A 23,024-nucleotide genomic window follows, 5' to 3' on the forward strand; every position below is an offset into this window, starting at 1 on the left:
CATTCTGCAGACTTTGTGCCACTCTGAGAATCCTATATGTGTGCCATATCCTACCCGACATACACTCCCTGTCATTCTGCAGACATTGTGCCACTCTGAGAATCCTACATGTGTGCCATATCCTACCCGACATACACTCCCTGTCATTCTGCAGACTTTGTGCCACTCTGAGAATCCTACATGCGTGCCATATCCTACCCGACATACACTACCTGTCATTCTGCAGACTTTGTGCCACTCTGAGAATCCTATATGTGTGCCATATCCTACCCGACATACACTCCCTGTCATTCTGCAGACATTGTGCCACTCTGAGAATCCTACATGCGTGCCATATCCTACCCGACATACACTACCTGTCATTCTGCAGACTTTGTGCCACTCTGAGAATCCTACATGCGTGCCATATCCTACCTGACATACACTACCTGTCATTCTGCAGACTTTGTGCCACTCTGAGAATCCTACATGTGTGCCATATCCTACCCGACATACACTCCCTGTCATTCTGCAGACTTTGTGCCACTCTAAGAATCCCACATGTGTGCCATATCCTACCCGACATACACTACCTGTCATTCTGCAGACATTGTGCCACTCTGAGAATCCTACATGTGTGCCATATCCTACCCGACATACACTCCCTGTCATTCTGCAGACATTGTGCCACTCTGAGAATCCTACATGCGTGCCATATCCTACCCGACATACACTCCCTGTCATTCTGCAGACTTTGTGCCACTCTAAGAATCCCACATGTGTGCCATATCCTACCCGACATACACTACCTGTCATTCTGCAGACATTGTGCCACTCTGAGAATCCTATATGTGTGCCATATCCTACCCGACATACACTCCCTGTCATTCTGCAGACATTGTGCCACTCTGAGAATCCTACATGCGTGCCATATCCTACCCGACATACACTCCCTGTCATTCTGCAGACTTTGTGCCACTCTGAGAATCCTACATGCGTGCCATATCCTACCTGACATACACTACCTGTCATTCTGCAGACTTTGTGCCACTCTGAGAATCCTACATGTGTGCCATATCCTACCCGACATACACTCCCTGTCATTCTGCAGACTTTGTGCCACTCTAAGAATCCCACATGTGTGCCATATCCTACCCGACATACACTACCTGTCATTCTGCAGACTTTGTGCCACTCTGAGAATCCTACATGTATGTCATATCCTACCCGACATACACTACCTGTCATTCTGCAGACTTTGTGCCACTCTGAGAATCCCACATGTGTGCCACATCCTACCCGACATACACTCCCTGTCATTCTGCAGACTTTGTGCCACTCTGAGAATACTACATGCATGCTATATCCTAACCGACATACACTCCCTGTCATTCTGCAGACTTTGTGCCACTCTGAGAATACTATGCCAAATAATAGCTGAGATATGGCTTGTAAAAATTTACTCAGAAATATCAATGGCCCAGAAAATATGTGCAAGGACAGACAACTGAAACATATTGAAATGTGAAAAAAACACCTGACAGTGCACAGCTTCTGGTCATTTTGCACACTTCTTGTAAGTTTGAGAATCCTATGCCTAATAATTGCAGAGAAACCCTCTGCACACATTTTGTTTGTTCGCATGAACTGACGGGAAAAGTGAATGCTATGTGTCTCTTTAAGAGGGAGGACCCTAACGATAAAATTCTGTACAACAAATCATCAACACAAGGACGGTTAATTGTTACTTTGGTAAACTGCAGTGAAAGGTCAAACAATTTTACCACGTTATGTCCACTTTAAACTAATTTATCTATATCTACTGGATGCTACATTAATTGTCAATGGTAAAGGATCTTTTAAATACTTACTCAAAGCACTTTGTTTTGTGGCCAAAATTGTATCAAAGGACAAGGTCTGAAAAAGAGAAATCAAAATAAATGAAAGCATAGGTTTTCTTGTAGACATTACCATGTATTCTGGAATAAGTTATATCTTTACGAAACCTTACAAGCGCTCCCCCCCTCCCCACCATGTCTGAAGCCATTTTCAGTTAGATATATTTTCATATTTATGTAAAAATACAACATTATCAAATCAATACTTTCTTTTCCATATTTTTTATAAATCTGACAGGTCTTTTTAATTTTTCATATCATTATCTTAACACATTTAGTATTTGTTCACATCTCTTGTTCTTACAGATACAAATATGATTTACCTCCAGAGCTTTTATGAAAGATAGATATTTCTCTTTCAGCTTTGACTCAAAATACCACAACAACACTGTTCTGTCAAATCCATCCTTATCTCCAGCATCTATTTTCACAAGGCTGACGAAGTTGTTCTGTGAATAAAACATTCCATAAGCCAATATCAAGTGTCAAGATTATCTACATTTTCTACAATCAGTACTCCAAAATTCTTTTAAGTTTGTTTATTTACTTGATTTCTGTTTAATGCAGCAGTCAAAAATTTTGCACTTAAATGATGGCAAAGAGATTTATGAGTGGAGAAAAACAGAGTTATTGACCTGCTGGGAGAGCTTGTTGGACTTGTAGTCCCCGTCCTCCGCTACTCACCCCTCCCCACAGTCCACAGCATAAATTAACACAGAGAAAAGATCAATATGGATCACATCTTTCCTGACTGTACCTGTGCAAACGTTCTCAGTTTTCGTCCATTTGGAATAAAATCCGACTGAAATAACTCTTTCAAAGTGTCTAAGGAAAACAAAAAACAGTACATGGTGAGTTAAATGTACGTATCTCCTGTTCGTCAGACTAAGGCTGGACTTCATGATATCAAATTCTCGTACCCAACAAATGAATTAGCTTTTAAACCAAGAGGTATGCTGGAATGTTTTTGCCTCACAGGCCTGAGTTTATGCTGCGTGTTACAAGACAACCCAATATTTTCACACTAGCACTGAAGTACTGATTACACTAAACTATTTGCTTGATTCTAGGAAGTTCAACTACAAAGACACAGGGCAAGTCTTGAAAAGGCAATACAGATATTATCAGCTAAAAGGCATGATATCTGTCTGCTTAAGCTCTTGGACAAGGCAATATGGAAATTGAAAGCCATGTTTTAACTCTTTAAATGGTGAATTGCATTTGAAGAAAATCTCCATCCAGCAGCAAGTGTATTTTGATTATAAACTGATATCCATACCAACTGCCAGAATGCATTCTCTTTTTGCCTTTTTCTTCGCCATGGCAACAAGACTGTCCAGACTGGACAGGTTATGAACAGGTGAATCTTGCACGAGAAGTGTGAGGGCAGCCATTTTGTCCCCTATAGTCCCTGATTTCAGAACTGTCTTGATCCAGCCTGTCTCTGACTTCTTAAACCGCTCCCTCTCTGCAAAAAGGCTTTGAGTTGGTTACTGTACAAATGATCTGTACACAGATAGTACAGTCTACTATAAAGGATACATTTTCTGATAGGTCTGTCTCTACCTTTTAAAATGTTAACAGAAATAATTTTTTATCATTTATCACTTTTGGGCGTGATGGTATCCCTCAGCTAGCTTAAGCTGGAATGCAATGTGCATTGCGTCTGCACATACAGCACTGTTTACAGATGGATTTTTTTTATTATTGTTCTACTTTCATGTATTTAAGCCTAAATCATCATTAATTTATTAAAATCTACTTTTGCACTTGACAGTTATGAGCATGGAATGAACATCACACTGTCCTGTTGGTCTGAGGCCAAAGCAATTTTGGGCTGTAATTCATTTCATTTCAGATTACATTTCATTAAGTTATCAGTGACTATACCTAAATTTATAATAAGTCAGTCATCTACAAATATTGCTTCTACTAGATGCTATATATTCAGACTGAAATACACCATGGAACAGATTCCAAATGCAGAGGATGAAATCACAAAGATTCTCTGTCCAAGAATGGAATGGCTGAAAATTAAACACCTGAATCAATATCCATGTATATATGTTGATACATGTATTAATATACTCACGTGCTTTGTACAGCTCTACCTCATCCTGAAGAAGTTTGGAGGCAAACTCCTCCATTTCATGAAGGAGGCTCTCTGTTATACCTTCTGACGAGCTGACATCGCCAATCTGTGACTGCTCCGCAATGAAGACAGGAAAATTATTTTAGTCCAGAATTACACTATAATGTATGTAAAATTACATGGATTTTTATCTGAATGTTAACAAGAAAACATATTTTTACATTTATCTAGAAATGTATGACTTCTATTGTCAAATTTCAGAAGCACACACACACTGTGTACTTACATGCTGCTCATACCAAGTACCATCCGCTTTTGAGGACAGAATGTTTTCTGGGTTTGTAGTTCTTCAGTCTTGAAGCCAGAATTTGTAGTGTTGACTGAGAACCTACATCTGTACTGCTAGAGACTTCCTCGTCCTGAACTTTGAACTTGTTTTTGCCTTCTTTCCGCTTTTGCTTGTCTGCTTTATTATCACTTTCACTAGCATCCTTTTCTGAGGGTGCAACTGCTAATTTGATGGGCTTTTCTTTTTTCTTCTTCTGTTTTCTAGAATCACAGTTAAAATAAATGATGTTAAAAATTTACTTGCTACAGAGGTATTGTGGCTTTCAACATCAGAAAATTCACATAACATGTGATAAATCTGAATAAATTTCTTTTGCCTTAACAAAAAGTTTGATTTTGTGACTTTCACACGATGTACACACACAAACATTCCCTGTTCCCATAGCAATACATGAATGCAAACCCACAGCCTCTATCATTCAGGCACCGGCCCGGATAGCACAGTTGGTAGAGCGTCCGCTTCGGGACCGGTAGATCCAGGATCAATCCTTGATCGAGTCACACCTAAGACTTTAAAAGAGGAAGTTGTAACTTCCTCGCTTGGCGTTCAGCATTAAGGGGATAGTGCAATGACTGGTTGACCCGTATCAGTATAATGGCTCGGGCGGGGCGGCTTACTTGCCTTCGGTAAGTCGTCTCAGTGAAGCAGCACTAAATAAAAGAGCGGTGGAAATCCGTCCTGCAACAAGGAGGCACATTACACGTACATGCACCCTAATGATTCCTTCGTCGTCATATGACTGAAAAATTGTTGAGTACGACGTTAAACCCCAAGCACTCACTCACTCTATCATTCAGGCTAATGGTTTGTAGCTACAACACCATAGGCAGCTCAGGGGCTAGCAAAATTTATCAATTTTTTTCTTAAAAATAAAATTTCAGCTAAGTGTACATGTAAATAAACCAGTAAGTGCAGTAAGCAAAACAATACAACACCCACTCACCTCTCACTATCTTCATCTGGCTCCACGGGGCGATGTTTCCTAATGCCAAGATTCTTTATGAAATTCCTTATCTAAAATAAAAGAAACTTTTTCAAAAATGATGTTCATTAAAAGTATAAAATAAATTAATAAATAAACTAAATATAGAAGAGAGTAAGAAGTCATGACAGAATATGTAACTAGTCAAACTCAACCTTAATGAGTAGCTCGTGTCTTAACCCTGAGTGAGGGATACAGGGATCTTGGTAAGAAACCAAATGCATACTTATAACATGTGCTTTTGTTGATTTCTGTTATAACGCCCTTACATTTACATTCTAAGCATTAGCCTACATTTTATCAGAATAACAAGGTTACCTTTCCCTCTCAAATTCTGCTAACCCAATCACTTTTAAATTCTAATGAATACATGCTTCACAATAAACTTTCAGGTCACCTCGTCCTTTTTGACAGGCTCCGCATCCAGGTCTTCCTTGCCATCCAGAGCTTCATCTTCATCCTGTATATCTTCTATTATTCCCAGGTCAGACTGAAACAAATGGCAACTGTTCAAAACCTTTTCTTTTCCCCTCCAATCCATGATGCTTTTCTGAAAATCATTTTCTTCGCAAAAGTTATTCTTTTCACACAAATGCATTGAATAGCCAGAGTCTGCACTGACATGTCATACACATGCATGAAAGGTTTTTCTGAAACACTGTTTATCACTGGGGGGATTTTTTTTTCCTTTCATCTCAGGAGCCATGGTTGGGTCAATGAAAAACTGGAAAGTGACCATACTCCATTATTTGATATCCTGAATTGTTCGATGTCATCTCAGGAAATGGTTAACACCATGAAAAGTGTGCTCATCAAAATCAAGTTTAAAAGAATGTCCTCATTGCCGTTCACTAAGAGGACTATCTCCCTTCTCTAACCACAATGGCCCCCGCAGCAAAAGGTGCAGTCAGCCAACAGCATTCTGTGTCAGAGTATACAGAGGGGATTAGCATGCACTAGATATACTGGGGATTAGAAATCACAGTTGGTATTCACGATAGAAAACTGTCGCTTATTCTATGACTAAAACATGGGTTAGAAAACAGAGATAAAAGCGGACCAAGCTGCATGGATGGTCTTGGCAAGATGACAGTTTTCATTGGTGTTGGTGTTGAATTTCTGTCAGGTGTGCCTTTACTGAGTGGAATATACCTTGAATATTTTGTGTGCAGGCAAGTTGAGAGGTAAGAGCCACAGCTGACACTGTTTTTGGACTTGGTGTGAACCAGTGTATGGTTTACCAAAGCCTTCCCCTGTGGCAATAATACCATGCCAGCCTAGTATAAAGAGAGGAACTGAAATAGCACATGGCACTAACCCAAAGCTAAACTGGCATACCAACATACTGTCCAGATTCCGTTTAACGTAAAAAATGGAGAAAATTCACTAAAAATAACAGTTTGAATCCTAGCTTATTTGGTATCCTCCAATTCCCTAGAATGCTCAAAATATAAGTATGTCAAAGCCAGAATGGGGAAACCATCTTTCAACAGTGCTCCAATTGTTAAATCAAGCAAACTCAAACCAATGCCCTCCAAGTTTAGAATTTGAATGTGCCGTAGGCTGATTTACCAAAATACTTTCTCTGTCTCTTTTAAGAGCAATTGTTGGGATAAAATTTTTGCAGCCCATTGTCCTGCTCGAAGCTCGAATTTCAAACTACCCGGTGCTTAGCCCCAAACTCCTAACTCCTTTTCTAATACTGACCTATGGTCATTGGAGTGTCTATGCTAAGTAACAGTCTTAATTTTGCACTCAACAAAAGTCTTGGCCGATTGCCTTTCTTATCACACAAGACACCAACCTGAAGACCTGCTTTCCGCATCCACCGCACCGTATGTCCCTACTTGCTTTAGAATAGATTTATTATAGCCATGAAGGCTTCCACGGTACACACACATCAGCCACTGCCACCATCTTGAGCAGCTATAATAAATCAATTCTAAAGCCAGTAGAGAAGTACGGTGGCGGTGGGTGCGGAAAACAGGTCTTTAGGTAGCTTAATGAATTAGATGTTGTATGCTAATGATACATCTTTCTCAAAATGCTGGGTACTTTCCTATGTGTACTTGGAATCTCCAGAATGTTTCCTACCTGACCCGAGCAAAAATTTCTAATTGGCAGCCATGTTAGCCAGTGTTTTGGAAGAGATTTCTGTTAGAAGTTGTATCATCAGTGTACAACATCTAATTCATGAGGCTAGCATTTGGGTTGGTGTATTTATTTACACTTGTTCGATATTAAAGACAATCGACCTGGATCTTTGTTAAATGTGAAATTAACACTGTTAACATTGTGACTCCAACGATTTGAGGCCAGTATAAGAAAAAGGGGATGGAGTCTTTTTGGGGCTAAGTGCATGGTAGTTTGGAATGCAAAAATTTTATCCCAGCCATCGCTCTTAGAGACTGTTGCCTGGGATCAAGTATTTGCCGCCCATTAGCCCATTTGCACAACGGTTTACCCATTCTTTTGGGGCTACCTAGCATTATAGGCTATCCTTCATCATCAGTCATAAAGGAAATTAGCCCCAAAGCACCCCAGCGCCTTTTCTTATAATGGCCTAGTGTCACTGGAGTCTTGATGCTTACATTGTTAATTTCGTACTCCTCTAAAGTCCAGGCCGATTGTCTATGTTATCGAACATGTCTTGGGCAAATAAAAGACGCCAACCTGAAGACCTGCTTTCCACACCCGCCATACCCCCACCTTATGTTCTTATTCGATTTAGAATTAATTTATTATAGCCATGAAGGCTTCCATGGTACATGCTCCTTGGTGAATATTCACTGAGGAGAATGTACCGTAGAAGCCTTTATGACTATAATAAATCTATTCTAAATCGAGAAGGAACATACGGTGTAGGTGCTGTGGGTGCTGTAGGTGCATCTAATGTTGTATTCAAGATGACATGCTGAAATTTTATAGATAAACAAAGAACTAGACTGGAGCCACAACTACGCTGTAGTCAGACAAATGAATTCAATATTTTAAGTAACAATCTCTGAAAAAAAAAAAGAGGGTGAATTTACCTAATTTCAAATGACGATTTTCTGTAATTCACACAAACAACAACGGGCCTGTAACCATTTCCTAAGACATATGTATCTCACGTCAGACTAATCCATGGTGTGCGACGTGTATGTAAAAACAGAGATGACATTTGGGACATCATTATTAAACACGTCGGATTATATCAATAAATATAAAATAAACTGAGATGATGATGACCGTTTTATAAATGGTATATTTGCCATGCATTATTTTAACTTGTGATACATTTGGATGCTACACTCCACCAAGCTGCTTTAGTTCACACTCATCTAAATGTCTGTGTTAATGTTTATGTGACCCGAATGCAAACTTTTCCATGGTATACAGTTTGTGTCTGTGTGTTTTTATTTTTAGGATATTTGGGTCAATATATTGAAAGTCAATCAAACAATACAACTTTATGTGCCTTTTAGATTATTTGTTTCACTGGTGGTTACGAACGTGTTTAAGAATTTTTCACTGATATGACAGTGGCAAGGTTTAGAGGTGAAGGAAACAGGAAAGCAAGGAATAAACTGACCACCAACCACGGTAACAGAATAATTATACACACACACACACATACACACACACACACACACGCACACACACACACGCACACACACACACATGCGCGCACACACACACACATGCACACACACACACACACACACACACATATACATACACACACATATGTATGCCGTCAGACTGCCCGGCGATCATAAAAAAATGCCCTTAGCCAGGGTTCCACCTCCTCAGGGGCTAGATTAGGGCATGTGTATATAGGTATATTCACTTTTTCTTGTTGACAGTTCACCATTTAAACACTTACATAGAAAAAAAAAAACAAAAAAAACAACAAAAAAACACAGAGCACAAGGGCTGTGAAATGGGTCTTACACTGTATAGTTGTATCTCAGAGTACAAGTACAGCAATGACACATAAAATACATGTACCATCTATCAACCTTTTTTTCAATCTTTTCAGGATTATATCCAAATGTTCATCACATAGCAAGTGATTTAACAGATAACTTCTTCAATTCACCATTCAAAACTTTGTATAATAAGTTTGTTGGCATTCACAGGATTAGGAAGATCAACTATTGCCCAAGGGGTAAGCAGTGCCACAGATAATTTTCAGAGCGTGGTACTCCCTACTTTTTCAAGAGAGGGAGCCTATCACAGTACACATTTTTGGAAAATACTCAACGCTTTACTATTTTAGGTCCCCAGCAATATACCTGGAAATCATGAAGTTGACCGAATGAAGGGGTTGATAAAAATCAAAAGACATACATGTGCAAACATGTGGATACATGTATAGGTCTACATAGGCCTACCGGTACAGAGATTCTTCTGGTTACATACATGTGTAGGTCTACACAGGCCTACCGGTACAGAGATTCTTCTGGTTACATACATGTATAGGTCTACATAGGCCTACCGGTACAAAGATTCTTCTGGTGACATACATGTATTGGTCTACATAGGCCTACCGGTACAGAGATTCTTCTGGTTACATACATGTATTGGTCTACATAGGCCTACCGGTACACAGATTCTTCTGGTTACATACATGTATTGGTCTACATAGGCCTACCGGTACAGAGATTCTTCTGGTTACATACATGTATTGGTCTACATAGGCCTACCGGTACAGAGATTCTTCTGGTTACATACATGTATTGGTCTACATAGGCCTACCGGTACACAGATTCTTCTGGTTATATAAAGGACTACAAGTATATATATGTACATGTCGATTGCCCAGAATTGTTACAATAAATAATTACGATTATTTATTTCAGCTCTTCCTCACGCGGAATGAATCTGAATAATGCTCTAGGCCTACATTTATTCATTACACCTCAACCTGTAGGCCTACTGGGTTTATCGCAATAACTTTATCAATGACAACTTTACCTTTTCAATTTGTTTTGATAGCTGGGGTTGCAGCATTATTTCATGGTATGGTAACTTGCCTAATGTGACTGGTAATTTTTTTACCTGTCGAAACACTTCCGATACACGAACAACTTCCTTTTTGAGATCAAAACATGATACTCTCGCTATGCTAAATCAAAGGCCTACAAGTAACATTAGAAGACAAAAATTTATTATTTGTGCTTTATTTATCGGCAGCATATAGTATAAATCTAAAGTGTTTCTGAACACCAGCTGTTCTCTTGATCGCTGTCTTTCATTGCATTAGCTTCTCTCCTCAGAAGTCACCTATACATGTACACACTGGAAACTGGATCCTGGTGACACTTTAACATAGCACAATCTAGCCGAGATTGGTTCACCTCATGTAGCTGGGGTTGCAGTATTATTTCATGCTATGGTAACTTGCCTAATGTGACAGGTAATTTTTTTACCTTTCGAAACACTTCCGATACACAAACAACTGCCTTTTTGGGATTTTGGTAGGACATTCTCTTGCCAAGTATGACTCATCAATTATCGTCGACGTAAATAACGTAATGCACACAAAGAATTCAGAAGTGTTGATTGTATTCGAAAATATCGTTACTCCATATTGTTTCTTTTATAACGCTAAAATGAAGTCCGATATTTAAATTATCCAGACGTGAAATCATCAAGCACTGGGTTATGTTATTCTGCTGTGCCGAATAGCAGCTAGATTAGATGCTGTGATTATGCTGGCCTAAGGCCGACAAATAGCAGGGTATCATTTCACTTATTGAACTAGTCTTTAGGTTGATGTCTTTCATTTGCGCACGACTTGTTCGATAACAAAGACAAACTGCCTGCCGTCGAGATTCCAACGACACTCGCTCAGCACAAGAAAAGGAGTTGGAGTCTTTCTTGGTTAGATGGAAAAGTGCTGCTTGCACTGCTGAAATTGAGTTTCAGACTTTTCTTACAAACCCAGCCACTACCCTACCAAATCCCTCCCACCTCCAACCCACCTCGTACCCCCCCCCCCCCCAAAAAAAAACACCAGTGATATGATTTTTTACGTTGTGAAGAAACACTAACGGATTCATTCGATGTCCAGTTTTCAACACAACAATATTAGCGTACTCACCTTGTCACCCCCTAACTGCAAGATATTTTGCAGACTTAGTTCTTCAGTCAGATGTTGATTTCCTTGGTCTCCCTTCGGTTGAATATTTTTCTTCTTCTGTTTCTTTCTTTTCGGAGTTGACAAATATTTCTCCTCGCACATGTGTTTGGAAGCCATCTTGACTCGCCGATGTCAGTCGTGAGAACGAGGCTGATTGCCATGACCTTCAGTTGTGCGTCCTTGAGACGGTGCAGTTGACAGAACTGAAAACGCGCTGTTATTAATTCCGGCTCCTTGTCGCTGAAATCCACCGGTTCGACATGGCTGCAATTCCACAAAGTGATCAAGACAGACGGAAGCAAATTAGTATTAGAGGGATTGCTGAAGTAGAGAGCGTGTCGAACGTCAAAAAAACTTTCAATCAGCATTTGCATTACACGCTTGTCAAAGATCGCAATGTTTCGACACCCAGAGACTACTATTTTGCACTGGCCCATACAGTCCGGGATCATCTGACCGGGAGATGGATCAGGACGCAGCAATATTATTATGAGAAAGATCCAAAGGTAACCTCCTTTCTGTTGAAAGTAATTTTTTTATATTTGTTAATTTTTTTTTGCCAAGTGCCTTTCTACCATGTCGTCATGTTAAGTAGGCAAAATCCAAAATTGCGGCACATTGGGTAGTTTCCATTGTAATAACAACGGCTGCATGGCTGTAACGTATACAATAGCAATGCACATTCTCGAGGGGAACCAGCAAAATGATAACCTTCCTTGTATAGGAATGGTGTGACCTTGAGCTGATTTATTTAAATGTTACAATTTGTATAGGCCTAATATGGTAATAACCAAAGCTATAGGCCTATGCTCAGGACTTTGTCCTTAAAATTCGCTCACACTGCAATACTGTAGTTTTAATATAAGATTTTGAATGCAGCCTAAAGCTGGTCTAGATGTATCTGATAAGAATATGGATGGATGAGCTCAGGATCTTATTGCTTAACCATAAAGTTTTATGTATACATATATAATACAGTATTGTGCAGCAGTAGGGCCAAATTGGTAAGGTACAGGTTCTGTCGGTTAGTTCTCCCATTAGGGCGAAGAGCTGTTGATCCTTTAGTAGCCAAAATCATCTTGTGTGACTGCCATTGCATCCATCATTTCCTAATTGCAAACATGTAACTTGGAATCAGTGTTGTGGTGATGCTATACGTCGTGCTTCCTGTGACAACCGGATAGTTGTCTACACAATTCTTCACAGAAAAGGCATACTTTCCGGTCAACTGTCATACAAGGTGGTGTACATTGTATTTTCAGTTATTCATGCAAAGAAAAATGCTACAAAAAATTTTGCACTTTTCCGATTTTCCTCCCATTTCGGCAATTGTTTCCAAGCCCAGGCATGCTTAATTTGTTCCGGGTGGGTGGTTTTTAGCCCGCCTGTTCAAAGTACAGGCATACCTTACATGTACCTGTCCATCTGCCTATGTGTGTTTATCCAGTAACCGTGAAAGCTTTGTTACATCGTATACGGTAAATGTGTCTTAAAAAGTACTGCATATATTGAGTGCAAGCTTTGCATATTATTGTAAAGCACAGTAATACAAGGGGGACGTACCATTGCAGATTATATTATCTGATATTAATTACAATAAATTACAGTACTCATGACTCAGCTTCTTGTGTATTGGAAACTTTGTTAGGGTAAATGTTAAGGTTGTTACTGGAGTCTAAGATATCCTAACCCAGATGTCATTCAAACGAAACCTTTAACCTTAGTAGAAAACAGTAGAAATATAGGGTATAGTACGTGAATGAGCTAATTTACTACATGTACTTGTATGCATTAGTATGCTTTGTCCTCTGACAGACTGCAGCTCCCACATGGAGATGTAGTGAATTCCAGCCTGTTCATCATGTTCATTGGCAGTGACGTCAGAAAAGAGGTGTTGCTGTTGAATAATAGTTCAGTGCTTTTTGCACATTGGTGAAAATCTGCATGATGTGAATACCTGTGTAGCTTGGTGTCTATTTTCTTCCCTTGATTACTGTAAATAAACAAATGTTTCATCTAAAACTTGGTGCTCTGTACATGTCAGCATGTGTACATGTAATCATGATGTGTTTTCATCTCTGCAGTCTCTGTCAGACAGGTAAAGATATGTAGTAGAGCCGCAGGCTGAGAGAGAGAGAGAGCAAAGAATAGAGTATTAAAACAAACAGGCTAATTAAACAAAACTCAAGTGTATTATAGGCATTCAAAGATCTGTTGTTTTGTGCTTAAATCTACCTGAACTACATGTACAGGTACACATGACCTGGTAGATGGTTTACATCCTTGTGGTCATGCTTGGTAATAAAGTCAATTGAGCGTTGGACACCCAGAGATACTGTGTATGAGACTTTCAACCCATAGAGCACAAAGTAGTGCAATGTAGTGCAAATTTGCCTTAAGATAACATTGAATCGACAAACAAAATTTTCAATTCTAGGGCCTGTAAAACCATATTTCAACAGACCCCTAGCCAGGATTTTGAAAAGGGGCATGGTGGAATAGCTATCTGAAAGTTCTTGCACTGCGAGCATAGCGAGCGTCGCTATAAGGCTGGGGTAGGAGGCCCCTGGAAGCTATAGATCCCAGATACTCTGAAAAGCAATCCAAACCATTTATAGCCATTAAGTTTGACCAGAATTTCACTATATTTGCTGTGAAGAAAAACATTTTGTTGGTGTTGAATCCAGGAATTAGACCAAATGACATTTGAAAACTGAAAATTTGAAGATAAATTTGGAGTGATTATGCTGATTCAATGTGTAAATATAATATTTCTATTCACCCTATTACAGATAACCATTTTCAGTGCATTCAGAAATTCTTAATTTCATTTTGTTTGTAAATTATAAGTCATTTGTCTTTTTGGAAGAACCTTTTTGAAACACACAACAAGACCCTGCATTCAACCTTAATTTTGCCTAAGGAATGTTACTGCGGTGAATATCACAAAGTAATCAGTCATGTCATTGAAATGTTGTTACAAAATTTACCCAGAAAAATCATTTCCAAGTAAAATACTGTCAAGAAAAATACAAACTGAATAAAAAGGTTTATTCACTTGATTAAGACTGAATCATGTAGTGTTTTTCAAGGGAAGTAATCCACAATTAAATCATTAATATTATATGGGACAGCTGTCCATGTTTTGTTCCCATTTGCAGCGTATGTTTTGTGTTTTTGATATGGGGTAAAGTATAACATCAGAATGTCAGCTTTGTCCTCATCACTCCATTCATAATTAATTAACAGCCAGTCAAAATTAAGACTTAAAACAGCTTCTTATCCTAAAGAATGTTTTAATATTTTGGGTTTTGATGTTTCACATGGCACGTTAGCAGTAACAGTTGCAGCATCCACGACATTTGTGCTCTGATATTTCGTTGGCTGTCCGCTGTTTTCATTGGTGACCGTGACTGGTTTGGTTGACAGTCTGCCCCTGCTTTTCCCAAATGAATTCGCCATGATTCAGAATTTTGCCTGATTACAGCATGGACAAATCCATGTTTTGACAACATCTGAGTTGTTAAGATCACCAAAAAAACGGGTACATTGTGCAGAGATTTCCCGGAAGTGTCAAAGCTCTCCAATACGACAAGGCGGTTGGAGTACGTTGAATAGATGCAGAATTAGGGGGGAAAAGTGACAGATACAGAATCAGCAGCATGGTGCATACATAGCTTTTAATAAGGCAGCATGGCGGCAATTTTAGGGGCAAGGCGCTGTGCCACGCCAAATAACGGTAGCGAGAGGTCTGGAAAAAGGGGCATGGCACTGAGGAGAATTGTGTGGGTGCAGCATGGTGCTGGAAATCGGGGTGTGGCGCTGAGGAGAAATTGTTTTGGGGCAGCGTGGCACTGGAAATCGGGGCGTGGCGCTGCGCCACGCCAAATAACGCTAGTTAGGGGCCTGTTCAAGTTTTGATTTCTCTCAGAAATGGCTTTATGGAATTGGCCGCAGTATGTTTTAAAGATTAGGGATCTTACTGTAGCACCATTTTGTCTCTGTGCTGTGCAGATTTGATGAGCCAAATAATTATTATTTCAAGAAGCACAACTGAAGTCAATTAAAACATTGCAGTTAATCCAAATTGATGTATTAATGTAATTCTTCTACCTTTTTGCATGTTTGCAAGGTATTCAAGCATATTTTGAGGGCATTATATTCTGTTTAGACTGATAAAATTATACTGTTTGTGAAGATGTGAAATTGACCAACCTTTCCAATGTAGCTTTGTCTTCAAAATCAAATTAAAAAGACTTTGAATAACTCACAGTGAAAGTTGCTTTTTCATATGTGATAAACTTGAGCAGTTTGTTTGTGCTGACAAATTCTTCTGTAAAATGACTTGAACAAACTACCTCACTCATAAGTGTTCTGAACATTAAACTCCATGCCCCCATAAACAATTGGGCTTCAGCCTTCTGCATAGGTGTATACTAGGTACAATACAAGAAATAATTCTCAAGTGGAGTCTGAAATAAAGCATATTTCATCCCAAAAGAATGCTTAAGTGAACAGCATGCAGTTTTGTACAGTGGGAGTTTTAAGTGCTAAAATGAGGTTGCATTGGTTATGATTTACAAATGTTTACGTTGACCATGGCATCACAGTGCAGTGCATGAACTTAAAGTTTCAGAGCCTCGAAAGTTTCAAGCTTCGCTGTGCCTTGTTATGAGGAAGTGTAGAGGTCAAGAAGTGACTGTTGAGCACATGTAACTGTTAAGCCTGTGACATTTTGCCTCGAGCTACACTCAGTGTATATTTACAGCTCGACCAGCTGCTTCCTTTGACAATGATCAGAGGGCCAGATAAAACAATTGTATTATTTACCATATTATTGTGTTTGTCAAATACAGCTTGTATATGCACATTTCTGAGACATGGTCATTCTAACACTTAGTTTTACGAATTAAAACAGGAAGCAACTTTGATATATATACCAATGTTATAGTGAGGTGTTTTAAATGAGCTCTTGTTTATTTATCACAAAATACTTTATTTTAGTTGTGCACTGAAGATGTGTTTTTTTTTTTCTTTTTCCATACAAAATTTTTGTTATTGTTCTCTTTTCATGCAAGTATTAAAATGATCAATTTAGGACTCGTTAGAGCCATAGAATGATAGTGGCGACATCATGTCAAAGCCCTTTTTCAGTACTTGTTGTTGGTACTTGTTGTACTTGTAGACAAGTTTACCGATGTGCATACTGGTTATATAAGTTTGTATATAAGTTTACTCATTGAGTGAAAGTTTGAATTTCTGAAGAAAAAAGTCCAGTCTTCAACTTTGTTTGTTTTGGAATTCGACCCCTGAAATAGTTTCCATAAATTTCACTGAGTTACATGTATTTATTAGCAAAATTGAAAGAAACCTGAAAAGTTACAGAATATTGACCAAGCTTTGTGAACGTAGGCCTTGTTGACTAATCCCACATCTGCACTGCACCTCTCTTACATGTAACATACAGTTGCATGCATGTAGTTTGACCATGTTCATATTTCTGTGTCATACTGTACATGTACCACTATAACATACAAGGGTGTTCCAGCATCTGAATCCAATGTGCTCTGTGACCATCTACTACCCTGTTCACTCAGCCAAAATTTAAGCCTGATCAAATCTGAATTGCTTTAAATCGAAGCCAGATGTAGAAATGTGTTCACATGACCTTATGGCCAAGCCGGTTTTAAGCCAGTTCAGGAATTTGCCCATTCACACGATCACATTTAAGCCGGTTTAGTAATTACGGCGTCATCCTGATCTCCACGTACACAGGGAATTTAGTCCAGTTACTGTTCACGCGGCATAGATAAACCTGCTCAAACCTTGAAACTGACTTAAAGCCACTTCGCTAGCTGGGGCAAATAAACCGGATTAAATGCCCCTACTCTGCCTTCACATGAATGAGGACAAACTTGCTCAAAGCCGGTATCGCAAGTTAAACCAGCTTAACGTTGCATGTGTGAATGGGGTATGCATCCTGATATTGAAAGGTAATCCTTCGTAAGCATTAAAATAGTACTTTACTTCATCTAAAATTGCATCTGACATTTATATGTACATGTTCTAGCAGAAAAACAATCATGCCAGGGAGGCAGAATCTGCATTGTCCCTGTAAACACATGCGTTCTCCAAGTTTGAAGTTGGAAGGATCCTATTTGGTTTGTGTAGTGTTGTGGTATATCAGGTTGCTGTTGAAGTACATGTGCATGTATACTTCAAACTCTGCCTGGTGATTAATGACCACTTTTAATGACCTCTGGTTTTTTCTTTATGATAAGTGAAGCAGTGCATTTCCAAAATAGTGCAAGTCATCCAGCGTTGCCTAGATCCAGTGAATATGCAGCGTACTCATTCTGTTCACTGGTAGGTTTGAATTTCAGTGAAGGATTTCATACTTTACCTACATGTACATTTCTGTGTAGGGATTGAATTAGAAACTCTCTTGCCAAATGGCAGATGACTTGCACTTTTTTAAAATGGCGTGCCAGTTTAGGAGAGATTTTAATTCATATATCTCACGAAATAACATTAATGACAATAATAAAACACCTCTAATAAAGTGCTTGTGAGACATGCAGGAATCTTTTATTTCTGACATTTGTACTTTCAAAGTAATAAATCTGATTTTGCTCAAGATTCTATGCCTTTTAGTGAGGCTCACTTTTAGAATGAGCCTTCATGTTCAGTGCCATGTGCCTTTGATCCATGCACGTTGAAAGTCTTTACACAAGAGATTTGCACCACATATTCTCGGACAGCTTACAGTTTATTTCTGTTACAATGTCAATACCTTCCTTCTGCTGGGTATTAAGACCAATTAGCCAACCAAACCCCAGGGCTTCTCATTGGACAATTTTGACAGTATTTTGAGGCATGTTTTTCCATGACGGCATTAGTTTTGTCACTAGCGATCTTCATATTGCACGTCGGTATAATAGCAACCACATGTTTTTCCATGACGGCATTAGTTTTGTCACTAGCGATCTTTGTATTGCACGTCGGTATAATAGCAACCACATGATTTTCCATGACGGCATTAGTTTTGTCACTAGCGATCCTCATATTGGTATAATAGCAACCACATGTTTTTCCATGATGGCATTAGTTTTGTCACTAGCGATCTTCGTATTGCACGTCGGTATAATAGCAACCACATGATTTTCCATGATGGCATTAGTTTTGTCACTAGCAATCCTCATATTAGTATAATAGCAACCATATGTTTTTCCATGATGGCATTAGTTTTGTCACTAGCAATTCTCATATTGGTATAATAGCAACCACATGTTTTTCCATGACGGCATTAGTTTTGTCACTAGCGATCTTCGTATTGCACGTTGGTATAATAGCAACCATATGTTTTTCCATGATGACATTAGTTTTGTCACTAGCAATTCTAATATTGGTATAATAGCAACCACATGTTTTTCCATGACGGCATTAGTTTTGTCACTAACGATCTTCGTATTGCACGTCGGTATAATAGCAACCACATGTTTTTCCATGATGGCATTAGTTTTGTCACTAGCGATCTTCGTATTGCACGTCGGTATAATAGCAACCATATGTTTTTCCATGACGGCATTAGTTTTGTCACTAGCGATCCTCATATTGGTATAATAGCAACCATATGTTTTTCCATGATGGCATTGGTTTTGTCACTAGCGATCTTTGTATTGCACGTTGGTATAATAGCAACCACATGTTTTTTCATGATGACATTAGTTTTGTCACTAGCAATTCTCATATTGGTATAATAGCAACCACATGTTTTTCTATGACGACATTAGTGTTGTCACTAGCGATCTTCGTATTGCACCTCGGTATAATAGCAACCACGTTTTTCCATGACGGCATTAGTTTTGTCACTAGCGATCTTCATATTGCACGTCGGTATAATAGCAGCCACATGATTTTCCATGCCGGCATTAGTTTTGTCACTAGCAATCCTCATATTGGTATAATAGCAACCACATGTTTTTCCATGATGGCATTGGTTTTGTCACTAGCGATCTTCGTATTGCACATCGGTATAATAGCAACCATATGTTTTTCCATGACGGCATTAGTTTTGTCACTAGCGATCCTCATATTGGTATAATAGCAACCACATGTTTTTCCATGATGGCATTGGTTTTGTCACTAGCAACTCTCATATTGGTATAATAGCAACCACATGTTTTTCCATGATGGCATTAGTTTTGTCACTAGCATTTCTCATATTGGTATAATAGCAACCACATGTTTTTCCATGACGGCATTAGTTTTGTCACTAGCGATCCTCATATTGGTATAATAGCAACCACATGTTTTTCTATGACGGCATTAGTTTGTCACTAGCAATCTTCGTATTGCACGTCGGTATAATAGCAACCATATGTTTTTCCATGATGGCATTAGTTTTGTCACTAGCGATCTTCGTATTGCACGTCGGTATAATAGCAACCACATGTTTTTCCATGATGGCATTAGTTTTATCACTAGCAATCCTCATATTGGTATAATAGCAACCACATGTTTTTCTATGATGGCATTAGTTTTGTCACTAGCGATCTTCGTATTGCACGTCGGTATAATAGCAACCACATGTTTTTCCATGACGGCATTAGTTTTATCACTAGCAATTCTAATATTGGTATAATAGCAACCACATGTATTTCCATGATGGCATTAGTTTTGTCACTAGCAATCCTCATATTGCGCGTTGGTATAATAGCAACCGCATGTTTTCTCCCTGTACAAATTTGTGTGCCATTCATAAAAATATTTGTACAATAAGTTTCAGTATCAAATTTTCATTTTAAGAGACGATAGTTTGCGTCCGAGGTAAACTGGTTGATATTTGGTGTGTAATGAATATGATCTTGATTTAATACTGGCTAATGTACACTTGTTCCATTTTTGCGTGGCAGAAGCGCAAGTTCAAGACAAATAAATAGATCCCCCTGACATCAGTCCGTATTTATTCAATAACCTATATAATAATTAGATTTATCACAGTTTGCTGACTATTGCATGGTTGAGAATGTGGGTCAGTTTGTATCATACATGTACATGTATACTACCTACTACTAATTCTGCAATAAATGTCTAAGATATCCAGAATTATTGAACAGGCTGGTCACCAGTTCACTCTTGTGTCTCAAAAACAGTGTGCTGGGCAATAAAGTCCCCAGTCTCTGTAGTTGGGGAACCTCACTGTGAAGATCTGCATAGCTGAGCGGTTTTAGTTAGCTCAGCTTCCCGTGTATTAGCTCGCCTGTACAAGGAAAGCAGTGTTAAACAAAATGTTATTGGTGGCATCTTAAAATGTACAGCATGTATTGAGCTCAGGTTTTGCACACATGTGAAGCACAATAACACGAGGGAATGTTCCTTCGTTGGTGTGCTGTCTGCATGTGGCTGAGTTTAAATTATAAACTTGGCGACTTTGTGTATTGTGTAATAGATTCAATGTTATGGTAAATGTTAGAGGTGGTAGAGTATGTCTTAAAAAGCGCTTCATGAATTGAGCTAAAGTTTGACATACATGTCAGACGCAATGACATGAAGGGTGGAGGGGGTTGGAGGTCCATCGCTGATGGTCTGCATGCACAGTAATTACCATAAATTAGCAAATTGTCGACTTCAGTGTTTTGTGCATTAAGCTGAAATTTGCATTCATATGTCCCCTACAGGTGAGCTCTTTGGTATCCTTGCTACAAAATCTGAGTACTATTGCATTTGAAGACCACAGAAATTTGTGTTTTCAGAAAGTTAAACCTGTCTGTTGTACATGTAATATGTTCATCTGGTATAAAGATATTCAGGCATATATTCAGAAGTCATAGCATGACATCCCACGTACATGGACCTCACATGCTGCTGTCTCGCGATGTTATACACATATATGCATTTTATAATGCCTTATTGCCACAGGGTAAATTTTTCCTTATGTGCCCATATGTGGTTTGTAACATTTCACCAAATCCAGTGTGGTTTATAGCATTTCTAATTAGTTGTTGTCAGCATACTGCCACAGGCTGTAAGTAAAACCAGAGTATTTGTCCTAATTTGCCAGTGAGATTTGCGTACTCAGTGTAACCAAAATGCTAGGGCTGATGTAGGGGAGAGGGGTGTAGAGAGGTACGCATTGTGTTTCCGGTTGCTGAAAAAACAAAATGCATTTTCATGCAAAATCCAGATTTAAAGAAAGAAATTTCTTTGACCATGATCTGGGACTTTCAGTATGCAGCCCATGGACCTTTACCTGTAAATTTGTGATAATCAGACTCTTTCTTCCTTTGTTTTTTTCAATAGACTTGCCCTTAAAATATAACCAGAGACATCCTCACTTCTTATCAAAGAAGTGAAATATTTTTCAAATAAAAACCAAGCAAGTACAATGTACAATTCACTTTTCATTTGAAGGTTCATGTTATATTCAGCTGAACAATTTTAGATTAACATTCTTCCTTGGGCAAGTCAGTAAGGCTACCACGGGCCTGGGTGCAGTTATAAACAGGGGAGACAACCAATGCTACACTTGCACATAGGTACAAGTACTATCAATTTTCACTAAGCTTGTGCATGCTGCTTGATCTTGTGTATGACCCTTCTTGTGGTAATCACATGCCATGTACATAGTCAGTGTTCTGATTGAAATTGCATATGTAGCAAAGAAGACCATGTCACATCCATTTTGTTGTCTTCTGTTCAAAAGCAGGTGACAGTGTCATGTAAAGATTCTGCCTGTATGGATGTGATTTTCTCTCTGTCATGCTCTTGTTAAAGTAGCGTGCAACGCTTTAAAATGTTTAGCTTTTATTGTTTTAGCTGATTCTGGAGGAAGCTGTGATTTGCGCAGCAGATTACATGGTGCTCCCTAGTTGATCAGCCCAGACTTAATGGCAGAGTGATATGCGACATGCAAAAACTTGGAAATCCATAGTCAAAAAGAGTTGTCAAATGTAACTGGGGATGTTTTAGTGTCTGTACACAACTTATATGACTAATATATGACTCAATAACAGCGGACGGCAGTAATTTCAAATTAGGTTCACATACAGTCATTTTGCACTCATATTGGAGTAAAAAGTAGTTTGGTGACCCCTTATTATTATTTGATACTTTTTCTGCTGGCAATTTTTCTTTAAATTTAGCAAATATTAGAAACGTTCTGGGACTTGCAGCAGGCAAGAAGTCTATATATTTCTGATTTGTATCGTTTTGTATAGTGTAGGAATGCTCAGTCAGGAGGGGAGAAAAAACGTGTTCTGTCATGAGAGTGTAGAGAATATTATGTGCTCTGTCAAGAGGGGAGAGAAAATATATGTTCTGTCATGAGGGTGTAGGGAACATTATGTGCTCTGTCAAGAGGGCAGAGAAAAATATTATGTGTTCTGTCATGAGGGTGTAGGGAACATTATGTGCTGTGTCAAGAGGGGAGAGGAAAATATTACGTGTTCTATCATGAGGGTGTAGGGAACATTATGTGCTGTGTCGAGGGGAGAGAAAATATATGTTCTGTCATGAAGATGTAGGGAACGTGTGCTGTGTCAAGAGGGAAGAGGAAATATGTGTTCTGTCATGAGGGTGTATGGAACATTGTG

At 38.9% G+C, this 23,024-nt stretch overlaps 2 protein-coding genes across 2 annotated transcripts in view; one reads left to right on the plus strand and one right to left on the minus strand.

The window, feature by feature from the left end:
- The window catches only part of LOC135466142 (CCAAT/enhancer-binding protein zeta-like), a 30,365-nt gene extending 18,811 nt beyond the window's left edge, over positions 1-11,554 (minus strand). The window contains exons 1-9 of the mRNA XM_064743513.1: positions 11,392-11,554; positions 5,698-5,790; positions 5,262-5,332; positions 4,269-4,518; positions 3,970-4,081; positions 3,157-3,345; positions 2,635-2,702; positions 2,201-2,326; positions 1,851-1,896 (exon numbers count right to left, since the gene is read on the minus strand). Coding sequence (XP_064599583.1) covers positions 1,851-1,896; positions 2,201-2,326; positions 2,635-2,702; positions 3,157-3,345; positions 3,970-4,081; positions 4,269-4,518; positions 5,262-5,332; positions 5,698-5,790; positions 11,392-11,547 — 1,111 coding nt within the window. The 5' untranslated portion in view covers positions 11,548-11,554. The remainder of the gene's footprint in view (positions 1-1,850; positions 1,897-2,200; positions 2,327-2,634; positions 2,703-3,156; positions 3,346-3,969; positions 4,082-4,268; positions 4,519-5,261; positions 5,333-5,697; positions 5,791-11,391) is intronic.
- A 77-nt stretch (positions 11,555-11,631) lies between these two features.
- LOC135466177 (glycogen phosphorylase, muscle form-like) overlaps positions 11,632-23,024 on the plus strand; it is a 34,894-nt gene continuing 23,501 nt past the window's right edge. Inside the window, exon 1 of the mRNA XM_064743558.1 lies at positions 11,632-11,936. Within this exon, the coding sequence (XP_064599628.1) occupies positions 11,691-11,936 (246 nt within the window). The 5' untranslated portion in view covers positions 11,632-11,690. The remainder of the gene's footprint in view (positions 11,937-23,024) is intronic.

The sequence above is a fragment of the Liolophura sinensis genome, chromosome 6, assembly GCF_032854445.1.
Source record: "Liolophura sinensis isolate JHLJ2023 chromosome 6, CUHK_Ljap_v2, whole genome shotgun sequence".
Classification (NCBI taxonomy): Eukaryota; Metazoa; Mollusca; class Polyplacophora; order Chitonida; family Chitonidae; genus Liolophura; species Liolophura sinensis.